Here is a 19,833-nt window from a genome sequence, read left to right on the forward strand (position 1 = left end):
CTCTACCTTGCTTTCCTTCTTTAAGACACTCCCTAAAATGTACCTCTTTGACTAACCTTTTGGTTATCTGACCTAATATCTCCTTATGTGATTGTGTCATATTTGGTTTTATAATGCTGTAAAGCGCCTTCAGATATTTTAATACGTTAAAGGCACTATACAAATATTTGTTGTATGCTGATTCTTTGAATAAAAACACTCGTGATTTTTTCACTCTAGTAAAACTGGATGACAGTAAATGGAACATTCCTTGTTTTAAATGTAATCGTCAAATGGGTGTAATCAGTTTTTCAACCAGATAATGCTGCACGTAACGGAAATTCAATTCACCAGCCTCTACCTGTTTCTCAAGTTCTGAACGCTCCCTTTTTGTAAAATGGAAGCTCCTTGTTGGGATGTGTTGAGCTAATTAATGACCAATTTTATTTGGCTGTCCTTTTAACTTTTGAACAAGTTAGCCAGCATGAGAATGGCATTGGATTATTTACACATTTGATTTAATTTGTATCCTGCCATACAGAAGACTGAGAACAGCAACAATAAACAATGGCTTAAAATGTTTTAATTATATAGCATGACAATTAGTATATATCGGCTAGCAGCCTAACATTCATTACGACACTGACATTTTCTTCTGCAACACGCACTTAGTCAAGAAGCTGTACCGTTGTAAATTACTTTGTGTTGATACCAGTAAATACAGCTTTGATGACGAGAAGAAGCTGTTTCTTTACTACAGCTCTTCATAACTCATAGAATAGTTAATAGCCAAATACTTTTAACAAATATATAATGCTGCTGTGATTATGCCAGAATAACTAAGTCCTGTGTCTAGATCTTGTAACTGTCACGTTTCCTTCTTGTCACACCATTTCAACCACACCTGTCTGTCTAGCTTTTCTGTCAAAATTATTTTTTTCCTCCCTCTAACTGAATCCTACAAGCCTCATCTCCAAAGTGAGCAGTACTGGTGTACAGTTGTCTCAATGACCTCCCAACTCTGTCTTTGATATGTGGCGCTATTGTTCATAGTGATATCTGCCTCAGAGCTGGAAAAATCAGCCTCTTGCTCAATGTTGCCTCTGTTTCCCCCTCTTCCTGCTGCTGCCCCTCAACACTGCAGCTTTACCTGGCCACCTAGAAGTCCCTAGGCCCTGTTTGTCTATTCCACACTCTGAAGAGACTTCATGGAGGGAAGCAGCTTAAATTTTTTCCAGTGTTTTAAATAAAACCTTCCTCACAGTTTGAAAGCACTGAAAGAACTTGAAGCCTAGCCGTACTAACAGTTGGAAATGAGGCATGTTTCGTTGACTGGAGGGCATTGGTAGGATTCCCACTAGGATTTCCCCAGCACTGAATATGGGAAACCTCTTCATTTAAAATGCATATTTGCTATTGTGGTTTTAATAACTAGGGTTTTCTCAGCTAAGTACCCATCCCCATTACATTTGGGATCATTCTTGTTGTTCTCAACATCTTCAGTGCATTTAAGAGATTATTGTGGTGGGAGCAGAACTGAGCACAGTATTCCAAATGTAATCTAATCAATGCATTTGTGGGATATGGGCATCGCATGCAAGGCCAGCATTTATTGCCCATCCTAATTGCCCTTGAGAAGGTGGTGGTGAGCTGCCTTCTTGAATCGCTGCAGTCCTCGGGGTGTAGGTACAGCAACAGTGATGTTGGGGAATTTCAGGATTTTGACCCAGCGACAGTGGAGGAACGATGATATAGTTCCAAGTCAGGATGGTGTGTGGCTTGGAGGGGAATGTGTAGGTGGTGGTCCTCCGAGGCATCTGTTGCCCTTGTCCTTCTAGATGGTAGAGGTCGCAGGTTTGGAAGGTGCATTATACTGGTGCATCCTGTGTTCATATTGGGTAGAAGGTAGTTAAATTATTTTAAAATTTATTTTCCAGTTTTATCATGTGCATGAATATTTATGCTGAACTCAAAATGTAATAAGCAATAGCAATAGGGGAACCTTCATGAAAGCAAAATACTGCAGATGCTGGAAATCTGAAATAAAAACAGAAAACCCTGGAATACAGGAGAACCTTCAACTGCTTTTTGAATTTTAAATTTATTGGTAAAAGTTTATGACAGCACTAATACCAATCCAAACTACCTTCTTGTGAAGGAAGGGGAAGAGAGAATTGTTGCTTCTGTTAATGGAAGACTTCTGCAAATCCGGCAACCATTTCTTACATCAATCACCCCTCCCAGGCATATATAACTCAGTTGGATGTAGTGTAAAGTACCTTCGACTGAACAATATGACTTAACTTGAGCTGAAGGGACTATTCCAGTGTCTCATTTTTCTGTTTCCTCTTGACCAAGATAGCGTATTTGTGATGTGGGCCTGATACTTCACAATACGGTGCTGCATAATCATGGCATGTTGCCTGTCTACTTTTTCTTTATTTCGTAAAAGACACAAAATGCTTATTTGGGCTGAAATGATGCCAGTCAGTTCCCTTTTAAAGTGGTTTCTTAATGCGCGATGACATGAATAATGAATACTTTTGCATAACAAAGCAACTAGAAAATATAATGTTTTTCTCTCTCGTTTTCTCACCAAATGCCATTCTTTAGTTCAGCAGGTTACCAACCATGGTTGCTTTTTAACCAGGTTCTAGAAAAGTATGTGGCTAGTCCAGTATTACTCATCATTGTCACTGTCACCTTCACATCCCTAGGGTGAAATACTCCTCCTTTGGGCATAACCAAGACTAGAAACTCACTCTGGGGAATTACAGGCATGAGCATGTGCCCTTCCATTCTGTAGCACATGTTGGAGTGTCAACTTAGCACTCAGTCGGCTTTGTTTTAATAAATTTTACATTGCTTAGGAGGGCAAGCTATGATGAAGATAAAGAAATGGCATCAATATAAGCATGAATTTTCATTCTGAAAACCATAGATCCCATCTTTACAAGATTTTACAAAATCTTTGTGCTGTTTAGGGAGAGGAGAAACTGTTGCATTAATATTAGTTGTACTTGCATGTGCAAATTAGACTTTCTCATCAAACTCAACTATTAAAACTACTTTTTTGTAAAATTTGAGGATTATTATCATGAACAGTGAGGCAATGTTATTGTATGGATTTAAATATGCAACTAAGTGAAATATAGACTTTTAATGGAAGCTTGTATATTTTTATTAAATAGTTTAGGCACTGCTGCTAAGAATTCTGGTGACTGATGAAAGCAAATATTGGGGTTTGTGTTACTTCAGGTTTTTTTGTTATTATTTAGAAATAGAAATAAAAAAGTGACATAGTTAAGGCCACCCATATTAAACCAGCTTTACAGAATATAATGGGCCTACATTACAAAAAATATCATTCAGGCTGTCTGAACCATAGTGGTATTAAATTTGCCTTTTAACATCTCACTATTTTAGATGAATAGTGCAATATAATTATTGTGTAACTAAACTTTCAAAGCTTTGCTATGTGTCATTTTAGGATCTGGAGTTTTTTTATAAATTCAGTCTGCTATTTATTTTGGCTGTGATTTAGTGACATTTTCCTCCATTGACTTGAAAAATCAAGTGTTTCCTATATTGTTTTGTACTTTTCACCTGCTCACTGTAAATCACTGAGACGTCAAGTGTAGTGATTAATTAGGCTGCACGTGCAAGTGCTTTTTGTCACCTGTCAAGTTGTAAAGAAGATGCATTATTGGAGACTGCGATGCCTTTTAGTTCACTGAATTTCTCAGTAGACATGCGAGCAGCTTACCCACATTATCTGCTTTGTTTTTAGTACTTTCAGGTGCAGCCTATTTCTTATGACTCTCATCGTTTAAGTTTGTAAAGACTGAAAACTAAACATTTCAGTTGAACAAACTAAGAACTGGATTTTGTTGTTTCCTATCTGTAAGCAGTTTTTTGAGCTCAAATTAAAATTAAATCCTGACCACTGATAAATAGTTTGCAGTGGCATTTATCACTTTATCTTGAACAATTATATTCTCTCAAAGACTTAATTGATTGCCTTTAGTCAACAACTAAAACAAATGAAAAGTATGAATTATTAAGTTAAACACAGTATAAACTTTTAACATTTGCATCATCACAGACCAAGAGCAAATTGCTTTATCTGCATATAATCTTGCACATACACATCCATGCCAGAAATATTTGTTTGTTCCTTCCTCATGCAATGTTTGATCATAATTGTCCAGTGACTTTTAAAACATGCAAGTGAATGTAAGCTCTTGAAAATCAATAAAAGTTAAAATAAGTTCAGTAGTTGGCTGCTGGGCAGTGTTATGTTACAGAAGATTAAATTGTGAAATGAACCATAAAAATATAGAGGGAAAACAAGCACTTTTAAGATGACTAATATCAGTGCTAGAAAACTAATATTTTTCCCTGTTTTAGGTCACCTAACTGGTAATTTTCCAACTTTGGACTCTCAACAAGGAGGCACACCCACTAGAATATCTGAAATTTCGTTGCTCATTTTTGCATGACTTTCAAACCATTTAATTTAAATTGACAGAAAATTCTGCACAGCCGCATTGAATATGCACTATCAAACACTGCAGCTCCTCCCTAATGTGCAAAGCCATAAAATTGCCTCTCTAAATTTGAGGTAAAAAGCACCAAAGTCACATTTGGCCAAGTAAAGTTTGCTGTACAATGCCTGAGTAATGGATCTTGCCTCCAACATTGCAACAGTGTGATTTTCTTGTTTTATCCCCTCACTCTCTTTCCCACACCAGCCATTCTTATGGTTGCTGAGTGAGATTCCTGTGTTATGCCTAATTGTTCAAATCCGTAATCCCAGACTTACTTCTCATATGACTCTCATAGCTGGCTGTAAGAAATTAAATATTCGTTTGGTAGTACAGAATTTGAGTATTGCTGAAAACAGAGACATTTTGTTGAAGCTTTTCGTCTTGCACTCATAGGACAAATCGCAAGAATACCAATGTAAGGGAAAGCAATAAATTTATATCGTGTGAGAAGAGAGTGTTGATTGGTTGGCAAGTGGACTCTGGTAGAGGCGTTACCATGGAGAATGCACCAGTTTATGGTGACTGACCATACCATACTGCCAAACTTTGTTTGAAATTTAAAGCAGGCAGCTTGACTCTGGTCAAGGCATTGCCCTGAGAAATGAACCAGCGAATGGCTGTCACTTATTTTGTTTAGCTGAAACAGGCGCAATGTGTGTACAGGTTCTTTCTGTCTGCAAAGAACAGGGCCCTGTGTATTAATATGTGTAGCTTCCAGTACACGCAAATGTGCCACACTGCGAGCCCTACTGACTATCTTAAATTGGATGTCAGCGTAATTCTTAGCACACTGAAGTTTATTTAGCAAATGTTGTCCAATCGCAGAATCACATCGAATGTTGGACATTGTGTTTTGAGTTTTGCAAGCTAGGGCTGGTTCGGTACAATCTGTACCTTGCCTGTTGCGAACAGCTGAAGGGACATGTTTTTGGCCCTGAGAAGTGCCTAATCTACGTCAGATTACCCTGGAAGGGTAATGTATCCCAAAAATGTGAGCAACAGGTACAGCTAGCTGTTGCACGCTGCTACTATGCAGTGGCGAACACCACATGTGTTGCTACTAACAGGATGCTGCAGTCAAGCCAAAGACGTTCTGCTTATCACACAAATGAGAATTTGATGTATGTATTTTAATGCCAGTGTGATGCTAGGTATATAGGCCATACGTCCCAAAGACTGGCAGATCATTTCAAACATGTTCCTTCCACTGTTTGCAACGGGCAAGGTACAGACCGTACCCAGCCAGCCCATGCTTGCAAAACTCAAAGCACAGTGTCCACCATTAGACATGATTCCACGATTGGACAACAGTTGCTAAATAATCTTCAGTGTGCTAAGAATTATGCTGACATCCAATTTAAGATTGTCAGTCGAGCTCAGTGTGGCGCATGTGCACGTACTGGAAGTTACACATGTTAATACACAGGGCCCTGTTCTTTGCAGACAAAGAACCTGTACACACATTGCGCCTGTTACAGCTAAACAAAATAAGTGACAGCCGTTTGCTAGTTCATTCCTCAGGGCAATGCCTTGACTAATCAGAGTCGAACTACCTGGTTTAAATTTCAAAGAAAGCTTGGCAGTTAGCTGTCAGTTACCATAAACTGGTGTATTCTCCATGGCAATGTCTGTACCAATCAGCGCACTCTTCTCATACAGTATAAATTTGTTGCTTTCCCTTATATTGGTATTCTTGAAAATTGTCCTGATGAGTGCAAGACAAAACATTTAGACAAAATGTCTCTGTTTTCAGCAAAACTCGAGTAAGGTATTACTTTCTTCCCATTGATGCATCTGGATTGAAATAAGGAAAACTTACTGCGATAGCTGCTCTCCTCGTGAATTTTTTTTTAAAAACTTTTAGAATCATGGAATCATTACAGCACAGAAGGAGACCATTCAGCCTGTTGTGTCCATGCCAGCTCTCTGCAAGAGCAACTCAGGAAGTCCTGCTCCCTTGTCTTTTCCCCATAGCCCTACAATTTTTTTCTCTTCAGATAATTATTCAATTTTATTTTGAAAGCCAGTATCGAACCTGCCACTACCATACCCTCAGGCAGTGCATTACAGATCCCAACTGCTGTCTGCGTTTTAAAAAAAAAAGTTTTCTTCTTGTCACCTCTGGTCCTTTCGCCAGTCACCTTAAATGGGTGTCTTCTGGTTCTTGACCCTTCTGCCAATGGGAAAAGTTTCTCCTTATGTACTCTTTCCAGACCCCTCATGATTTTGAGCACCTCTATATCAAACTTCCTCTCAACCTTCTCTGAGGAGAACAGCCCTAGCTTTGCCAATCTATCCATATAACTAAAGTCTCTCATCCCTGGAACCATTCTCGTTCATCTTTTCTGCACACTCTGTAATGACTTTATATTCTTTCCAAAGTGTGGTACTCAGAATTGGACACACTACTCTAGTTGAGACAGAACCAGTGTTTGATAAAGTGTTTAAACATCCTTGCTTTTGTACTCTATGCCAGGATCCTTTATTAACAGCTTTCTCAACCTGCCTTGCCACCTTCAATGGTTTATGCACATATACCCCCAGGTCCATTTGTTCCTGCACCCATTTAGAATTGTATCCTTAATTTTATATTGCCTATCCACCTCCTTCCTACCAAAATGCATCACTTAATACTTCTCTGCATTAAATTTTATCCGTCGCGTGTCCGCCCATTTCACCAGACTGCCCATATCCTCTTGAAGTCCATCACCCAAGTCTAGGTCATTAATATAGATCCAGAAATTGAATCCGATGTGTACATTTTAATAGAAGAATCATCCTGAAGGATTGATTCTATTTTTAACAAAAACCTATAGCCACACATTGTTTTCTCTGCAATCATCTTTCAGTTCCACATTGTTTTTACATCTTCCAAATTATTGCAAAAACCTTCCATAGTTTTTGGTTTGTATAGTATTTAGCATTTTTAATTTGGTTTTCATACTTCCTTCTTGAGTTGGAACCAGGATATTGTGTATGGACTCAAACACCACTTCAGGGTCACCTAACAGGAAGTGTGAATCTGAGCTGATGGAGAATATCAGACCTTGCAGTTTTCTTTCTTCCCCCTTCCTGCCTTTCCTTTCTTCGGTTCCCAAAATGCAGTATGTATAATGCTCCATCTAGCACCCTGGAAATTTTTCCAGGTTGTCTCAGGCAGGCTTGAATGTCATTTGAAATTGGTGCTAAAATGTATGACACTTTGGATCTCTAGGCATAACCACTGGAGCTGCCTGGCTGCCAAGTAATAATATTTGTACAGTCAGAACAGTGTTTCTCTTTCTGGCAAACATCCATGTTAGGGTTAATGTTATACTTCAGAGACTACTAATGCCTTCTAAATTAGTTGACATGAACTTCCTTGATACCTCACTGAATATATCCCATGAGTAGTTGCTGCTTGCAGGCAAGGAAGTCACAGGTTCATCCTCTCCTGAGTTATCTCATCTCACCCAGGTGAACAATAGGGCCACTACAATTAGTCTCTATACCTGCTCACTATCCAGTGACCCCCTTTTTAGAATTGTGGATGTGTTGTGGTCTGGTAGGTGGAGGTTGGGCTCTGCTGACAACTTGGGAAAAGTATATCAGAGGGCTTTCAACGTTTGCTGAACTATTCCCCATGAAGAAACTAATGCCTTATAAGGGAAGGAAAAAGAAAATTAAGATTTAGTGGAGAAAAAAGATTTGTATTTATCACAGAATTGTTACAGAGCAGAAGGAGGCCATTTGGCACATAGTGTCTGCACCGGCTTTCCGAATGAGCAATTCACTTGGTGCCATTCCCCTGCTTTTTCTCCCTGTAACCCTTTTCATATAACAATCTAATTCCCTTTTTCATTGCCTCCATCACACTCTCAGGCAGCGCATTCCAGACCTTAACCACTCTCCGCTTGAAATAGCTTTTCCTCATGTCGCTTTTGCTTCTCTTAACCAATTACTTTAAATCTGTGCCCTCTCGTTCTCGAGCCTTTCACGAGTGGGAACAGTTTCTCCCTATCTACTCTGTCCAGACCCCTCATGATTTTGAATACCTCTATCAAATCTTCTGTCAGCTGCCTTTTCTCCAAAGTGAACAGTCCCAACTTCTCCATTCTACCTTCATAACTGAAGTTCCTCATCTTTGGAACCATTCGTGAATCTTTTCTGCACTGTCTCCAATGCCTTCAAATCTTTCCTAAAGTGCCTTTATATGGTGCCTTTCATGACCCCAAATGTCTCGAAGCACTTTACAGCCAATGGAGTACTTTTTTTTAAGTGTAGTCATTGTTGTAATGCAGGAAACATGGCAGCCAGTATGCGCACAGCAAACTCCACAAACAGCAATGTAATAATGACCAGATACTCCCCGTTTTTGTGATATTGATTGAGGAATAAATATTGGCCACCACACCGGGGTAACACTCCTGCTCTTCTTCAAAATATGCCATGGGATTTCTTACATCCACCCAGGCAAGCAGATGGGCCCTCGGTTTAACATCTCATCTGAAAGACAGTACCTCCAACACTGCAATGCTCCCTCAGTCCTGCACTGGAGTGTCAGCCTTGCTTTTTTGTGCTCAAGCCCTGCAGTGGGACTTGAACCTTGTGACCAGGAATATTTTATGTATTATTTGAAAGTGCAGAAATACATCACCATATTCAGATTTGCTGATGGTTAAAAAGACAGATCAAATTTTTGGCAGATTATAGTCTGATCATTAATCTCACAGTGTTTTATCTTATAGTTGAAACTTTAGTTTGATAGAATGTGTGTTGCTAGAAATGGGACCTTAGGAAATAATTTGTAAAACTTCCTTTATTGAGAGCCTGACATTGAAATTTGTGCAGCTTCTGGTATCGAGGCTGTGCAGTCTTCCAGCATGTGTTCAGAGTTTTTGTTCGAACCTATAATGTGATTGCACCCAGTAGTTCCATTGGTAGTTGCTTTTGTTAAGAAGTACAGCCACTGTAGAATGCAGTCAGCTATGGAAAAAAAGAGAAATGAAGTATATCCTGTACTTAATGTCGGTGCAAAAGGGATGTTGAGGAGTAAAATCTGTAGTTTTGTATTAGTGCTACCTTCGGATCAGCAGCGGGTGGGCAGGCAGATGCCAGTTTGAAGTAGAAGAACGTAGTCCGTCTTTTTCCATTGATAAAGTAGCCTTTCAGAGTCAATGAGCTCTGTCAATGCAAGCTTGTCAAGGCTACAACTTCATAGACCTGAGAGGCGGTTTGAGAGGTCAGGCCTTTTCAAATTCCCTGTGATGCAAATGAACTTTGCTGCTTAAACAACTATTGGAATTTTTATGTCCGCTCCTTGTCTGTTTCACAAAGTCATTGACGAGACATTCAGTGCTTTTTAAATTGGGGTAGCATTGTGATAAAGACCAAGTACAGATTTACGGAGGGCTGAAAGCAGTTAGATCATGTTCTTTTCATGGTACCATTAGAATCAAATCGATTTCCCTCGAGCCTTCAGAATGGCAAATTTTAACAAAGCTTTAGGGCTAGACAAGGGCCAATATGACTGAACTGAATATTAATTACACTCCACAAACTTATTTTTTTTGTTTCAGATTGACTAGCAACTAAAATTAAAAAGTATGTTCGTAAACTGCTATATCGTTTACATGCAAAGGAGGTCAGGCTGACAATGCATAGATGCTGTTATAGTGTTCACAAATGATGTTAGGCACCATTAGCAAAGTTTGGATTTGAAATCTTGCTAGCAAAATTTATTTTTTGAAAAATATAACTTCTACCCTGTAGCACTCTTGTTTCTGTTTTATGTTTATGTAGCTGGCAGGTAACCAGTAATAAGTACCAGTAGTTCAACATATTAGTAACTGGAAGTCTACATCTGGATGGCTGATGTAACCATTAATTAGGGAATTAAATCTCCCCCAAGGGTATTTTTGTTTTAAAATAAATCTGCTGTTCTGCTTCTTAAAACGTTGTCGATTTGCCAAATAGAAATCACAGTAATCTACATAACAATCACAGAAAAAATTTCATATTTTCTTTTTCAAATTCAAGTTACACTGGACAGAATTTTTAAAGTTTAAAGTGGATTTTCTTTCCATAGTATCTTTAAGATTTTGATTTTCTGCAGTTCTGAGTAATGGATTCAATTTGTAAAAACGTTCTGAAAATAATATTTGGACACCTAGTTATGTTCACTTGTTTGCTAAAATGTATTTTATTATAACATACACAGGAAGTACTATGGTTTGTTTATCAAAAACTTTCTGTTTTGCATTTTGCATACTTACAAGATATTCCACTGCACTTAATAGAAATATTAGTTACTGGTGTAGTTTATTGTATTTTCTTCATGCTCCAGTTGTGAAATCAAACAGGTAACAATATTCTTTAAAACAAGTGCCTTGTTACATCAATAGCAATTTTTGTGTTGGTTAGAATTTTGTATCAAAAATGTCGCTTCACACCTAAAGGATGAAATTTTACAGATAGAATATTTTAAAATGTAATTGGCAAAACTGTTTAGTTTTCTGACATAGATACTTCTGGGTTGACTAAAATTGGCCTTTAAGGGAAAATTATTCCTTTCAGATTTCCATGATAATATCTGTGACCCGGTTATATACTTTGTGAAAAGTTACAACTTTTCTTAATTAACACTGTGAAGCTCGAGTTGTAAATTAGAACAGGAAAGAACAATTATGTATCTTATACCTGTTTTTGCTTTGTTTTCTGACATCCTTTTAAACAGTGATGTACTTGGGTTTGTGAGCAGCAGCTGCATCAGTGGTGCAGTTGAACTGCAGGGCAATGTTTAATGGCTTTTCTGCACCTGCAGCTATAGAGACTTATTTTGACACCTGGCTTCATCACTTATTTACCCTTCCCCCTTCCTTTTTTAAAAAGAACAATTTTTCTCTGCTATCTGAGTCCAATTCCTGTTGATATATAGATATGTTAGTGATATGAAAGAGGTAATCAGTAGGGATTCTTTTGTCCCTCTTGCTCTATTAGAATCAGTATCGCCAGTGTTACATGTTCTATCTTTGACTCAGACAAAACATGAACTAGCTTCCAGCATTAGTTATGATAGTCGTGGGCATCCCTAAAGAAGTTGCATAGTAAGCCAGTCTGTTCACTCTGCATGATTAACAGATGAAGGAACATGAAATAAAAGGATATGTGTTTTGAGAAGTGAGATTATATGGAAATAGCAAAACACACTTCACAACCTGATGGTTTTACTTCACTGTATTGGGGCAAACAGAATTTTAGCACACTGATGCATATATTCTGTGAAACTTCAAGAAGGGATGTAGTTCTCAACTTTTGTATTTGTATTAAATAAATTACTGAATTTTATATGATTTATGTGTAGTAGCTGGAACAAGAAATTAACTTAATCATCAATGGATACTAATTGTGATAAAGCAGTCCTTGTTTTATCTTCAGCCTCATTCTTTTACTCGTGTTGATGCACTTCGGAAACAGTATAGCGAGATCGTTTATGAAAGTATAACATTAATTTCATATTGTGCAAAGCCTTTGTGGCTCATGATTTGAGAATTACTATTGAAAATATATGGATATGCAAACCCTCTTAAATATTTTGGCTATGTAGATTTTGACACTTTCTTGTAAACATACATTAATCTTAACGCTTGCATACATCTACATTTAATATTTGTTGCATGCATGATTTTGGATGGCTTTTTAGTAACCAATGTGATATTAAAATTAATTACTTTATAATTTTCTCTTTCGTCATAACTAAAAACCTTTTAAAAGGTTGTTGGTTTGTTTGGGGGGCTGGCGGCTAACACAGGAGAAATGAGCACCATTTTTAGTTACTGTTTAACACTAAAGGTGCTTTGGCAGAACACAGAGCCTATGGCATAGGACCACCCTGTATTCAGTCACTGTCCCCACACCTCTCTGCCTCTTCCATTCACACAAGCAGCTGCACTGCAAAGTTTTTCAGAAGCCAGTCAAGAGTAAAATTCTACCTCATTTGTCTTCCAGACACGAAGATCGATCGAGAAGTTATTAGAATGGGAAAACAATAGGTTATACCACAAGGTGAGTGCCGCAGGGAGCAACTTTAGCATGGGGTTCAGACCGTTGGGGTCTGAATTGCACAGTATGGAAACAGATGCTTTTGTTGGTAGAAAAATATGAAAGATGGATAAATGGGTTTGTCTGGATGCAGGAATAAAATGGAAGTCATTTTTCTTCCTTTTCTCCATTTCTTTTCCAGCTGTGCTTGCACTGGAGACTGAGCAAAAGGAAATGTGAAACCAATAACATGATGGAATATGTAAGTTAAAGGGCTGTTTTGTTACTTTCTCTATTAAATGATCATTTATTTTGCTTCTGATCTTATTCTTTTAGCAGTTATTAATCAGAAAGGTGTCAGCCTACTTAGTCGCTTGAGTGGAAAAATTTATTACGGTCCACAGATGCACATATTCACGTGCAAGGCAGATTTATAAAGTTATGAATGGCTTGAAAACAAGGCTTGCACTGTGTTCTGAAAATAATAAATTAATTGCCAGAATGAATTAACGGAGATGTATTAAGGGGGTGTGCATCCGAAGAAAAGAATCTTTATATGAGGACATCACAAAAACCTTTAAACCTGTTTTAATTTAACTATGCAAAATAAAATGGTAATCTCTCTTTCAACCATACACAAGAGAGCACAGAGAAAGAAATTACCTGCAGTCTGAACAATAATCTGTGGAGAAATGACGGGTTCCATGAGAACCAAGACAACACAACTATTTATTGAGTAGGTACCTCATAAAGCAAAGAGTCAGATTTGTGACCAAAGCAAAATTACTTTTGTTTACTTTGAAAATTCTTGAGTCACTTCATGTAGGAATGCCCCTGTCATGAATTTCACTGTTTCTGAAGTTGTGTTTTTGAAACATATTCTGAATTAGTAACCCCTGCGTGCATTTCGTAAAATTGACATTGGCAAGTCAAAAAAAAAACGAGGTAGCAGATCACATTATGACAGATTAATAGAATAAGAATTTGACCCCCACAGTTCTTCCACCCACCAAATATTATTTACATTTGGGTAAGGCTTGCGACTTTCTCACTATACCCACTCACCAGCTCCTGATAGGAAGAGGCACACCACTTGATACCACTCTTGTATGCCTGTAATGTCCTTTTTAAAATGATCTTGGCTTAGTATGGGAAGACTTGATGGGGAAGTGACAGGAATGAAGAACAGATTAAGGGTAACTTGCTAACGTTGAATATTGAAGGCACATGACCAATACTTGGCAATTGCTGTGCTCTGTAAAATGAAAAGAAAGAAAGTAGAATCAAAGTGATCTGAGTTTGTATATAAATTGCAATGTGCCTGTTGCATATAGTTACAAGGTCAGACTTTTGTTCCTCTCTTTTCCCCAGTTTGGTGCACACAATGCTTTGTTGTGTCCTAACTCTTAGTTTTCGTTTTAATTAGATTTTTTTTTTAAAGGTTGCAAGATGATTTTAGTGTATTTTCCTTATGTCACTCAGTGTCTCCTCTGTGTTCCACGAAAACTATTAGGATTGTGAAAGCCATTAGATTTTAGTAGCAATTTCACTCCCTGTTTTGTTGTTAGAAAATATAACATTTCAAACTTTTTCCTTGTGGAATTTCACAAATGTTAGTTAACTTCTATTTAATGTCTTATTTAACCATCAGCTTTTCTCATCACCTTTCTTCTGTTAACCTTATTGAAAACCCTATTTGAAACCAAAGTCCACAAGATAACAAAGGCCTTTCAAAATGCTTTTTTGTGTGGAACAGCACCCATTCGCTGAATTGGTTGCTATAGATTATTTGTAACATCAGCAACTATATCAAACATGTTGATTTATGAGAATGTGAAAGGCACGTGAAGAGCTTTTTGTAATGCAAAGGAGGGAGGACCTGAGTGAGTTGTTGAAGGTTTTTCTGTTCATAGATAGCAATGTCATGTCCCTAGTCTCCAAACAAAACTGTTTGAATTAAGATTCATTCTTTGCTGGTATGAACTGTTTTGCTGAAGAGTTGCAGCTAAAGGGTAACTAGTAACCCTACATATACAAACTTTTAAACTGTTTTCAAATATAAAAAATTGGCATGGAACAAGTTAAGCTGGCACCAATGTTAGTAATTTAAAATGGTTTTAAAAATTAAATGGGAATAGTTTATTAAAGATACTAAATGAAAGATAACGAAACCCACAATTTTGGTGCTCTCCTTGGGGGGAAAAAATGTAACCCTGATTTTTAGTTTTATTGAAAAATCATTTTGAAGTCATCAGAATTGTGATTTCTCTAAAGAATGCATTGTTTCACTTGTGTTAGAGCCTACTCAGCAACAGCACCTCCAACTATATGGAGTTCTGCCTCAAGTGTTTTTATCTACTCCAGCACTTGCACAGTACCAAACATAAATGGACAGTGACACTGGGTGTCATATACCTCCATTTTTCTGGACATGCACAGCCTGCTTGAACTGCAGCAACAAAAACTTGCATTTACATTGTGCCTTTAACATAGCAATGTATTGAGACATTTCACAAAGGAGTCAGAAGTTACACCCCAAGTAGAAATTGGGAATTAGGAAGGGTGACTGAAGGTGAGGCTCAAGAATCATAGCCTTGTACAGCATAGGAGAGGGCATTTAGGCTATTGCCATTGTGGCCCTCAAAAGTTCAATTTCCCTGCTCGTTGTTCCCTTTAAATTTTTCTTTTTCAAGTATTTATTCACCTCTTATTAACTTCACTTTAAAAGCTATTATGGATTGCATTTCTGCCACTATTTTTGGTAAGGCATTCCATGTCCTAATAACTCTGTATTTAAAATCAAACTCCTGAATATCTCCCTTCATTTTTGGCTGTCTGAAATTTATACCCTCTAGTTACTGAATCACCAACCTGCGGAAATAATCTTTCCCCAATTGCATTAGGGGAAAAACCCTTCATAATTTTGAACACTAGCTGATCTTTTAACATTCAGTGCATAATGAAATTAAATGAAGTGTATTGAAAAGAGCCCAAGCTGCTCTTTTTCCCGCCGCCCCCCCGATAATTAAAACCTCATCCCTAATATTACAGTAAATCTTTCTTGCAAACTTTCCATGACCTTGCTATGCTTCCCAAAGTACCCAAACTGGACATGGCATTCTGACTGCAGCCTGGTCAGTGATTTGTTTAGATTTAACACTGCCTCTCTACTTTTGATTACCCTATTTGTAAAACCTAGGATCCCATAAGCTTCCTCAATTTGACCTCCCACTTTTAAAGACTGTGCATCTGAATCCCTATGTCTCTCTGTTCCCCTACTTCTTTTGAAGTTTTACTCATTCTTCCTCCCAAAATGTATTGCTCACGTTTCCTTGCACTATATCTAATTTCACCGCTTTCTGCCCAATCTACTAACCTATCTGTCGTCTTGAAATCAATTATAGTCCTCTGCATAGTTAACTATAGTTTCTATTTTTGTGATTTCTGCAAGTTTTGATCGTCTATCCCTATACCCAATCCCAGTTCATATAATCAATTGTCTCAGCCCTGGGAGACAACACTTTCCATCCCTCTGGTCTAAAAAATATCTATTAACCACTACTCTGTCCTTTAACCAGCTTCCTATCCATGCTACCACATTCTCTTATACATTTAATTTTATCAACAAACTTTCTATACAGTTACCTATAAAAATTGGTATATTTGAAATCTGCCTTTATTTTATCAATGCGCTCTTATTTCCTTAAGTAACTATTACATTTGGTAGACACAACTTGCCTTTTACAAATCCATGCCAGCTTTCCTTTATTAGCTTTTATGTCTTTCTAGTAGCCCCTATACATTTATACACTACCAATATTCAGCTGATTGGTTTCTGGTTAGTTTAACCCTCAAGGACCCTTGCATATTTTGTATACTTAAAGGGACAGACTTCAGTCCCCAGGTATAATTTGTATATTTAAGGAGGATTTTAAAAATTGTGTTTAGAGCCTCAGCTATTTGCCCTCAAACGTCCCTCAGCATTCTGCAATACATGCCTTAAGGGCACATTTCTGAAACTGTTTGAACTTCTATAAGTAATTAATATTAGACACAGGTCCAGATTAGTTAACTATAAATCGTGAAAGTTTCCAAAGATGTCAGGTTCATGATGCTGGGTTGTCAGGTTCAGGTCAGATATCAGGTTCATCTCTCCAGAATTTTCCAGAAAAATATTGGAGATGATCATGAGTCTGTTCTATTGGAAAGTAATACAATCGAAATAAATGAAAATTATGTTAAAACACACAGCGTCATTCTTAATCATCACCTAGCTTCTTCCTACTTATATTAATTAACCAGGTGTTTATGCAGCACTAGTGATACTGTGTGGGTATTGTAATGTGTTGACCATTGTTAGTCACATGCTGGGAGCATAGTTGGCTCATGACCTTCAAGTTAAAGAAAGGACGTACTAAATGATTTCAACATTTGTGGTATGGTTGTTGACTGTCATTTCTCTTTCACTCTTGCTAACGTATTGAAGTTGGGAAGAAACTGTTAAGAGGATTGTACTTTTTTATAGTCATTTTGTTTTTAATTGCATCTTTTTCAGGTCATCTTAATAGAGTTTTTACCGAAGACACCAATATTTCGACCAGACTAGCATCACATTTTGTTTTCAGAGACTTATCGAAGTGTGTTGTCCTTCCAATGGTGCCTTGCTTGGTACTCCTAGTGAAGATTGTCAGTCTCACTGATTGTTATGGTTGTTATCCAGTTTTTCACACCCTGTCTGTTCACTGGTCTGTCCACACTTTTTTGCTCGTTAGTTTTTTTTTTCTATTTCTTGTAACTCTTCCTGTAACTCTTCCATTCCAAACCTCCCTTCTCTCATTTGTCCACTTGATGCATTTATCTTGTCATTCCTTTTATTTGGCTGTAACCACCCTCTCCCAGAAAGTTTCTAATCATCTCTTTTTAATGATGCTTGACACACATTTTCTATTCTACACACAACGGATTTACAACACTCACTAAAATGATGTTTAAAGTGGTTCTATGGTTACTAAAATAATCAGTTGGTAATAATGCCTGTGAATCATCCCACATATTTCTAGGAAGTTTTCGATAAAGGATTAAAATTACTAGTTGGATTTATTGAAATCCATTTTTTGTGTTGCATTGTCCGACCAATACCTGCAAAGCAAATAGAAGTAGTTTCTTTGTACTGTACTGTTCTCATTTCATTTTAATGTACCATTTTTTTTCTTTCTGTCCTTTGATCTTGAGACCTACTGTGTACATATTCAGGAACATATTCTACTGTGGCTACAGAGGTCACAACATTTATATGAAGAAAACAGAGTGGAAAAAATGTCAGCTGGCTCTGCCTATGTCCTAAGTGTTGAACCCAAAACAATTTGAATAAGATACTATGAATTAATACTGTAGCAAAATCAAATGAAGGCATTGTATGGTCACTTGGAGCCAGGACCATGGAAAATGCAACAGTATTGCAAACAGGAAATGGTTACTTTGTTCAGGTAGCTGCCATAAATTATGGCTTTTATGACTTATGTTATTTTATTTGTTTACTTTTTTCTGTATAATTTAGATTTACATATAGATGTTTTGATTTTTTTCCTGTACAGATGTTAACAAATGACAGTTCATTATGCAGACATATGTATATTGTATAGATTCTTGGGCCAGGTCTTTTATTATTTTGCACCTCAGATAGTGGAACCTGTCAGTGTATTCAAAGAGGTGCTGTTTTCCATTCAACACTTCACTTTATACTAGCAGGAATTATGGTGCAGGTTAATGTTTTTATTTTTTTAGCTTTTTTAATTATAGTTTTGCTCAGACTTTTAGAAAGCCAGTTATTTGAACAGAAGTTGGTCCTTGCTGTTTCAAGGGCCAGTTTTTATTGTTAAATGCAATATCTGGAACATTAGGGATTATCTTCAAAAATTAAATTCCCATATGCACCTTTTCCTGCTTATGAAAAGTAATATACAATTAGCTATTTCTTGCATTTGATCCCAATACCCAGCAATGAAGTTGAGTTTATGATTTGATTATATGATGAAATTTGATCAGATTATCCAACACATCTGTAACTTCTGAATTACAAAAAAGCTTCATAATTGGCGAGATTTTTGCCATACGTAATGATGTATTACTGTTTTAGTCGTCGTGCATATACACTAACCTGATACCCAGATCTGAGACGCAGGGTGGGAGGAAAGGTCAGGAATTCGCTTAACAGTCCTGTTCATTTTTGATAACAAAACATCTTCTCAGTCTGCTGTGCTTAAGGAGGGGGGGGGGGAGGGAGGGGGCGGTGGAGTGGGGGGGGCGGAAGATAGTTTTGTTTTTCATTTGTGGAAATGTTAGAATAATCTGACAGACCAAAGTCAATGACAGTTTTTTTTTGATTAATAGCAGTTTAGTAATTTATCAGATTCTTTCTATAGTGAAATATGTCACCCATTTATTGTCTCCCAATAAATAGTGCTACCTAGTCAATTAATTGAGTGTAGCCATTCCACAAACAATAATGTCTCTGTTGAAGTATGGTCTGTCAGCAGCTGCTCACCTTGTATTGCTGGCTAATTGTGCCAGCTAGATCATATGCATGTTCAGATGTCATGTTTGCTATGTTTTTACTGCCTTTATATCTATTTTTGTTCATCATTTTACTTCAGATTTACTTAGATTATGTGACTGCAAGTGACTCTCCTAAGGGCAATGTACACAAAACGCAATTTCCTACAAATGGGTAAATGAAAACGAGTTGTTTCAAATAAAAGATGGTTATCAGAAATAATTCAACACTGCAATATTAATGCTACTTTATCTTAAATATGTATGTAGATTTCTTGTGATTTCATCGAAGTGGTGGAACACAGTTGTTCATTGGTTGGAAGTCAACTCTGCCTGTCATATTTAATTCAGTCTTTACTGTTGGAATGAGTTTCATCAGTTTATTTTTTGTGGATCTGTGGGTAGCTACCTCACACTATGAATGTTATACCTTGGAGGAGAAGAAAATCATTGGAGACACATTACCTATCTAAACCTTGCTCCAGACCCCAGTTGGCAGGTATGGACCTGGGACCTGACCTAATCCATCATCTTGGTTGAAAGGGATTAAATGTTAATGAGAAATGTCACATGGAATAAGGCATATAGGTAATGTTGTTAAATGTTTTGCTTTCACATTTATCTCAAACAACTGTTCAAGATAGTATTCCAAACTTGGTCTAATAAGTTTTCTGTATAAATACCAGGTGCTGTTTGGCTAAGTATGAGGCACAGTTATCTTCGGAATTGGCCA

At 37.3% G+C, this 19,833-nt stretch overlaps 1 protein-coding gene across 1 annotated transcript in view; it reads left to right on the forward strand.

Annotated features, from left to right (window-relative positions):
• Positions 1 to 18,813, forward strand: part of LOC137372025 (cysteine-rich hydrophobic domain-containing protein 2) — a 123,055-nt gene extending 104,242 nt beyond the window's left edge. Inside the window, exons 4-6 of the mRNA XM_068035307.1 lie at positions 12,516 to 12,572; positions 12,751 to 12,810; positions 17,104 to 18,813. Coding sequence (XP_067891408.1) covers positions 12,516 to 12,572; positions 12,751 to 12,810; positions 17,104 to 17,154 — 168 coding nt within the window. The 3' untranslated portion in view covers positions 17,155 to 18,813. The remainder of the gene's footprint in view (positions 1 to 12,515; positions 12,573 to 12,750; positions 12,811 to 17,103) is intronic.
• The last annotated feature ends 1,020 nt before the right edge of the window (positions 18,814 to 19,833 follow it).

The sequence above is a fragment of the Heterodontus francisci genome, chromosome 1, assembly GCF_036365525.1.
Source record: "Heterodontus francisci isolate sHetFra1 chromosome 1, sHetFra1.hap1, whole genome shotgun sequence".
Classification (NCBI taxonomy): Eukaryota; Metazoa; Chordata; class Chondrichthyes; order Heterodontiformes; family Heterodontidae; genus Heterodontus; species Heterodontus francisci.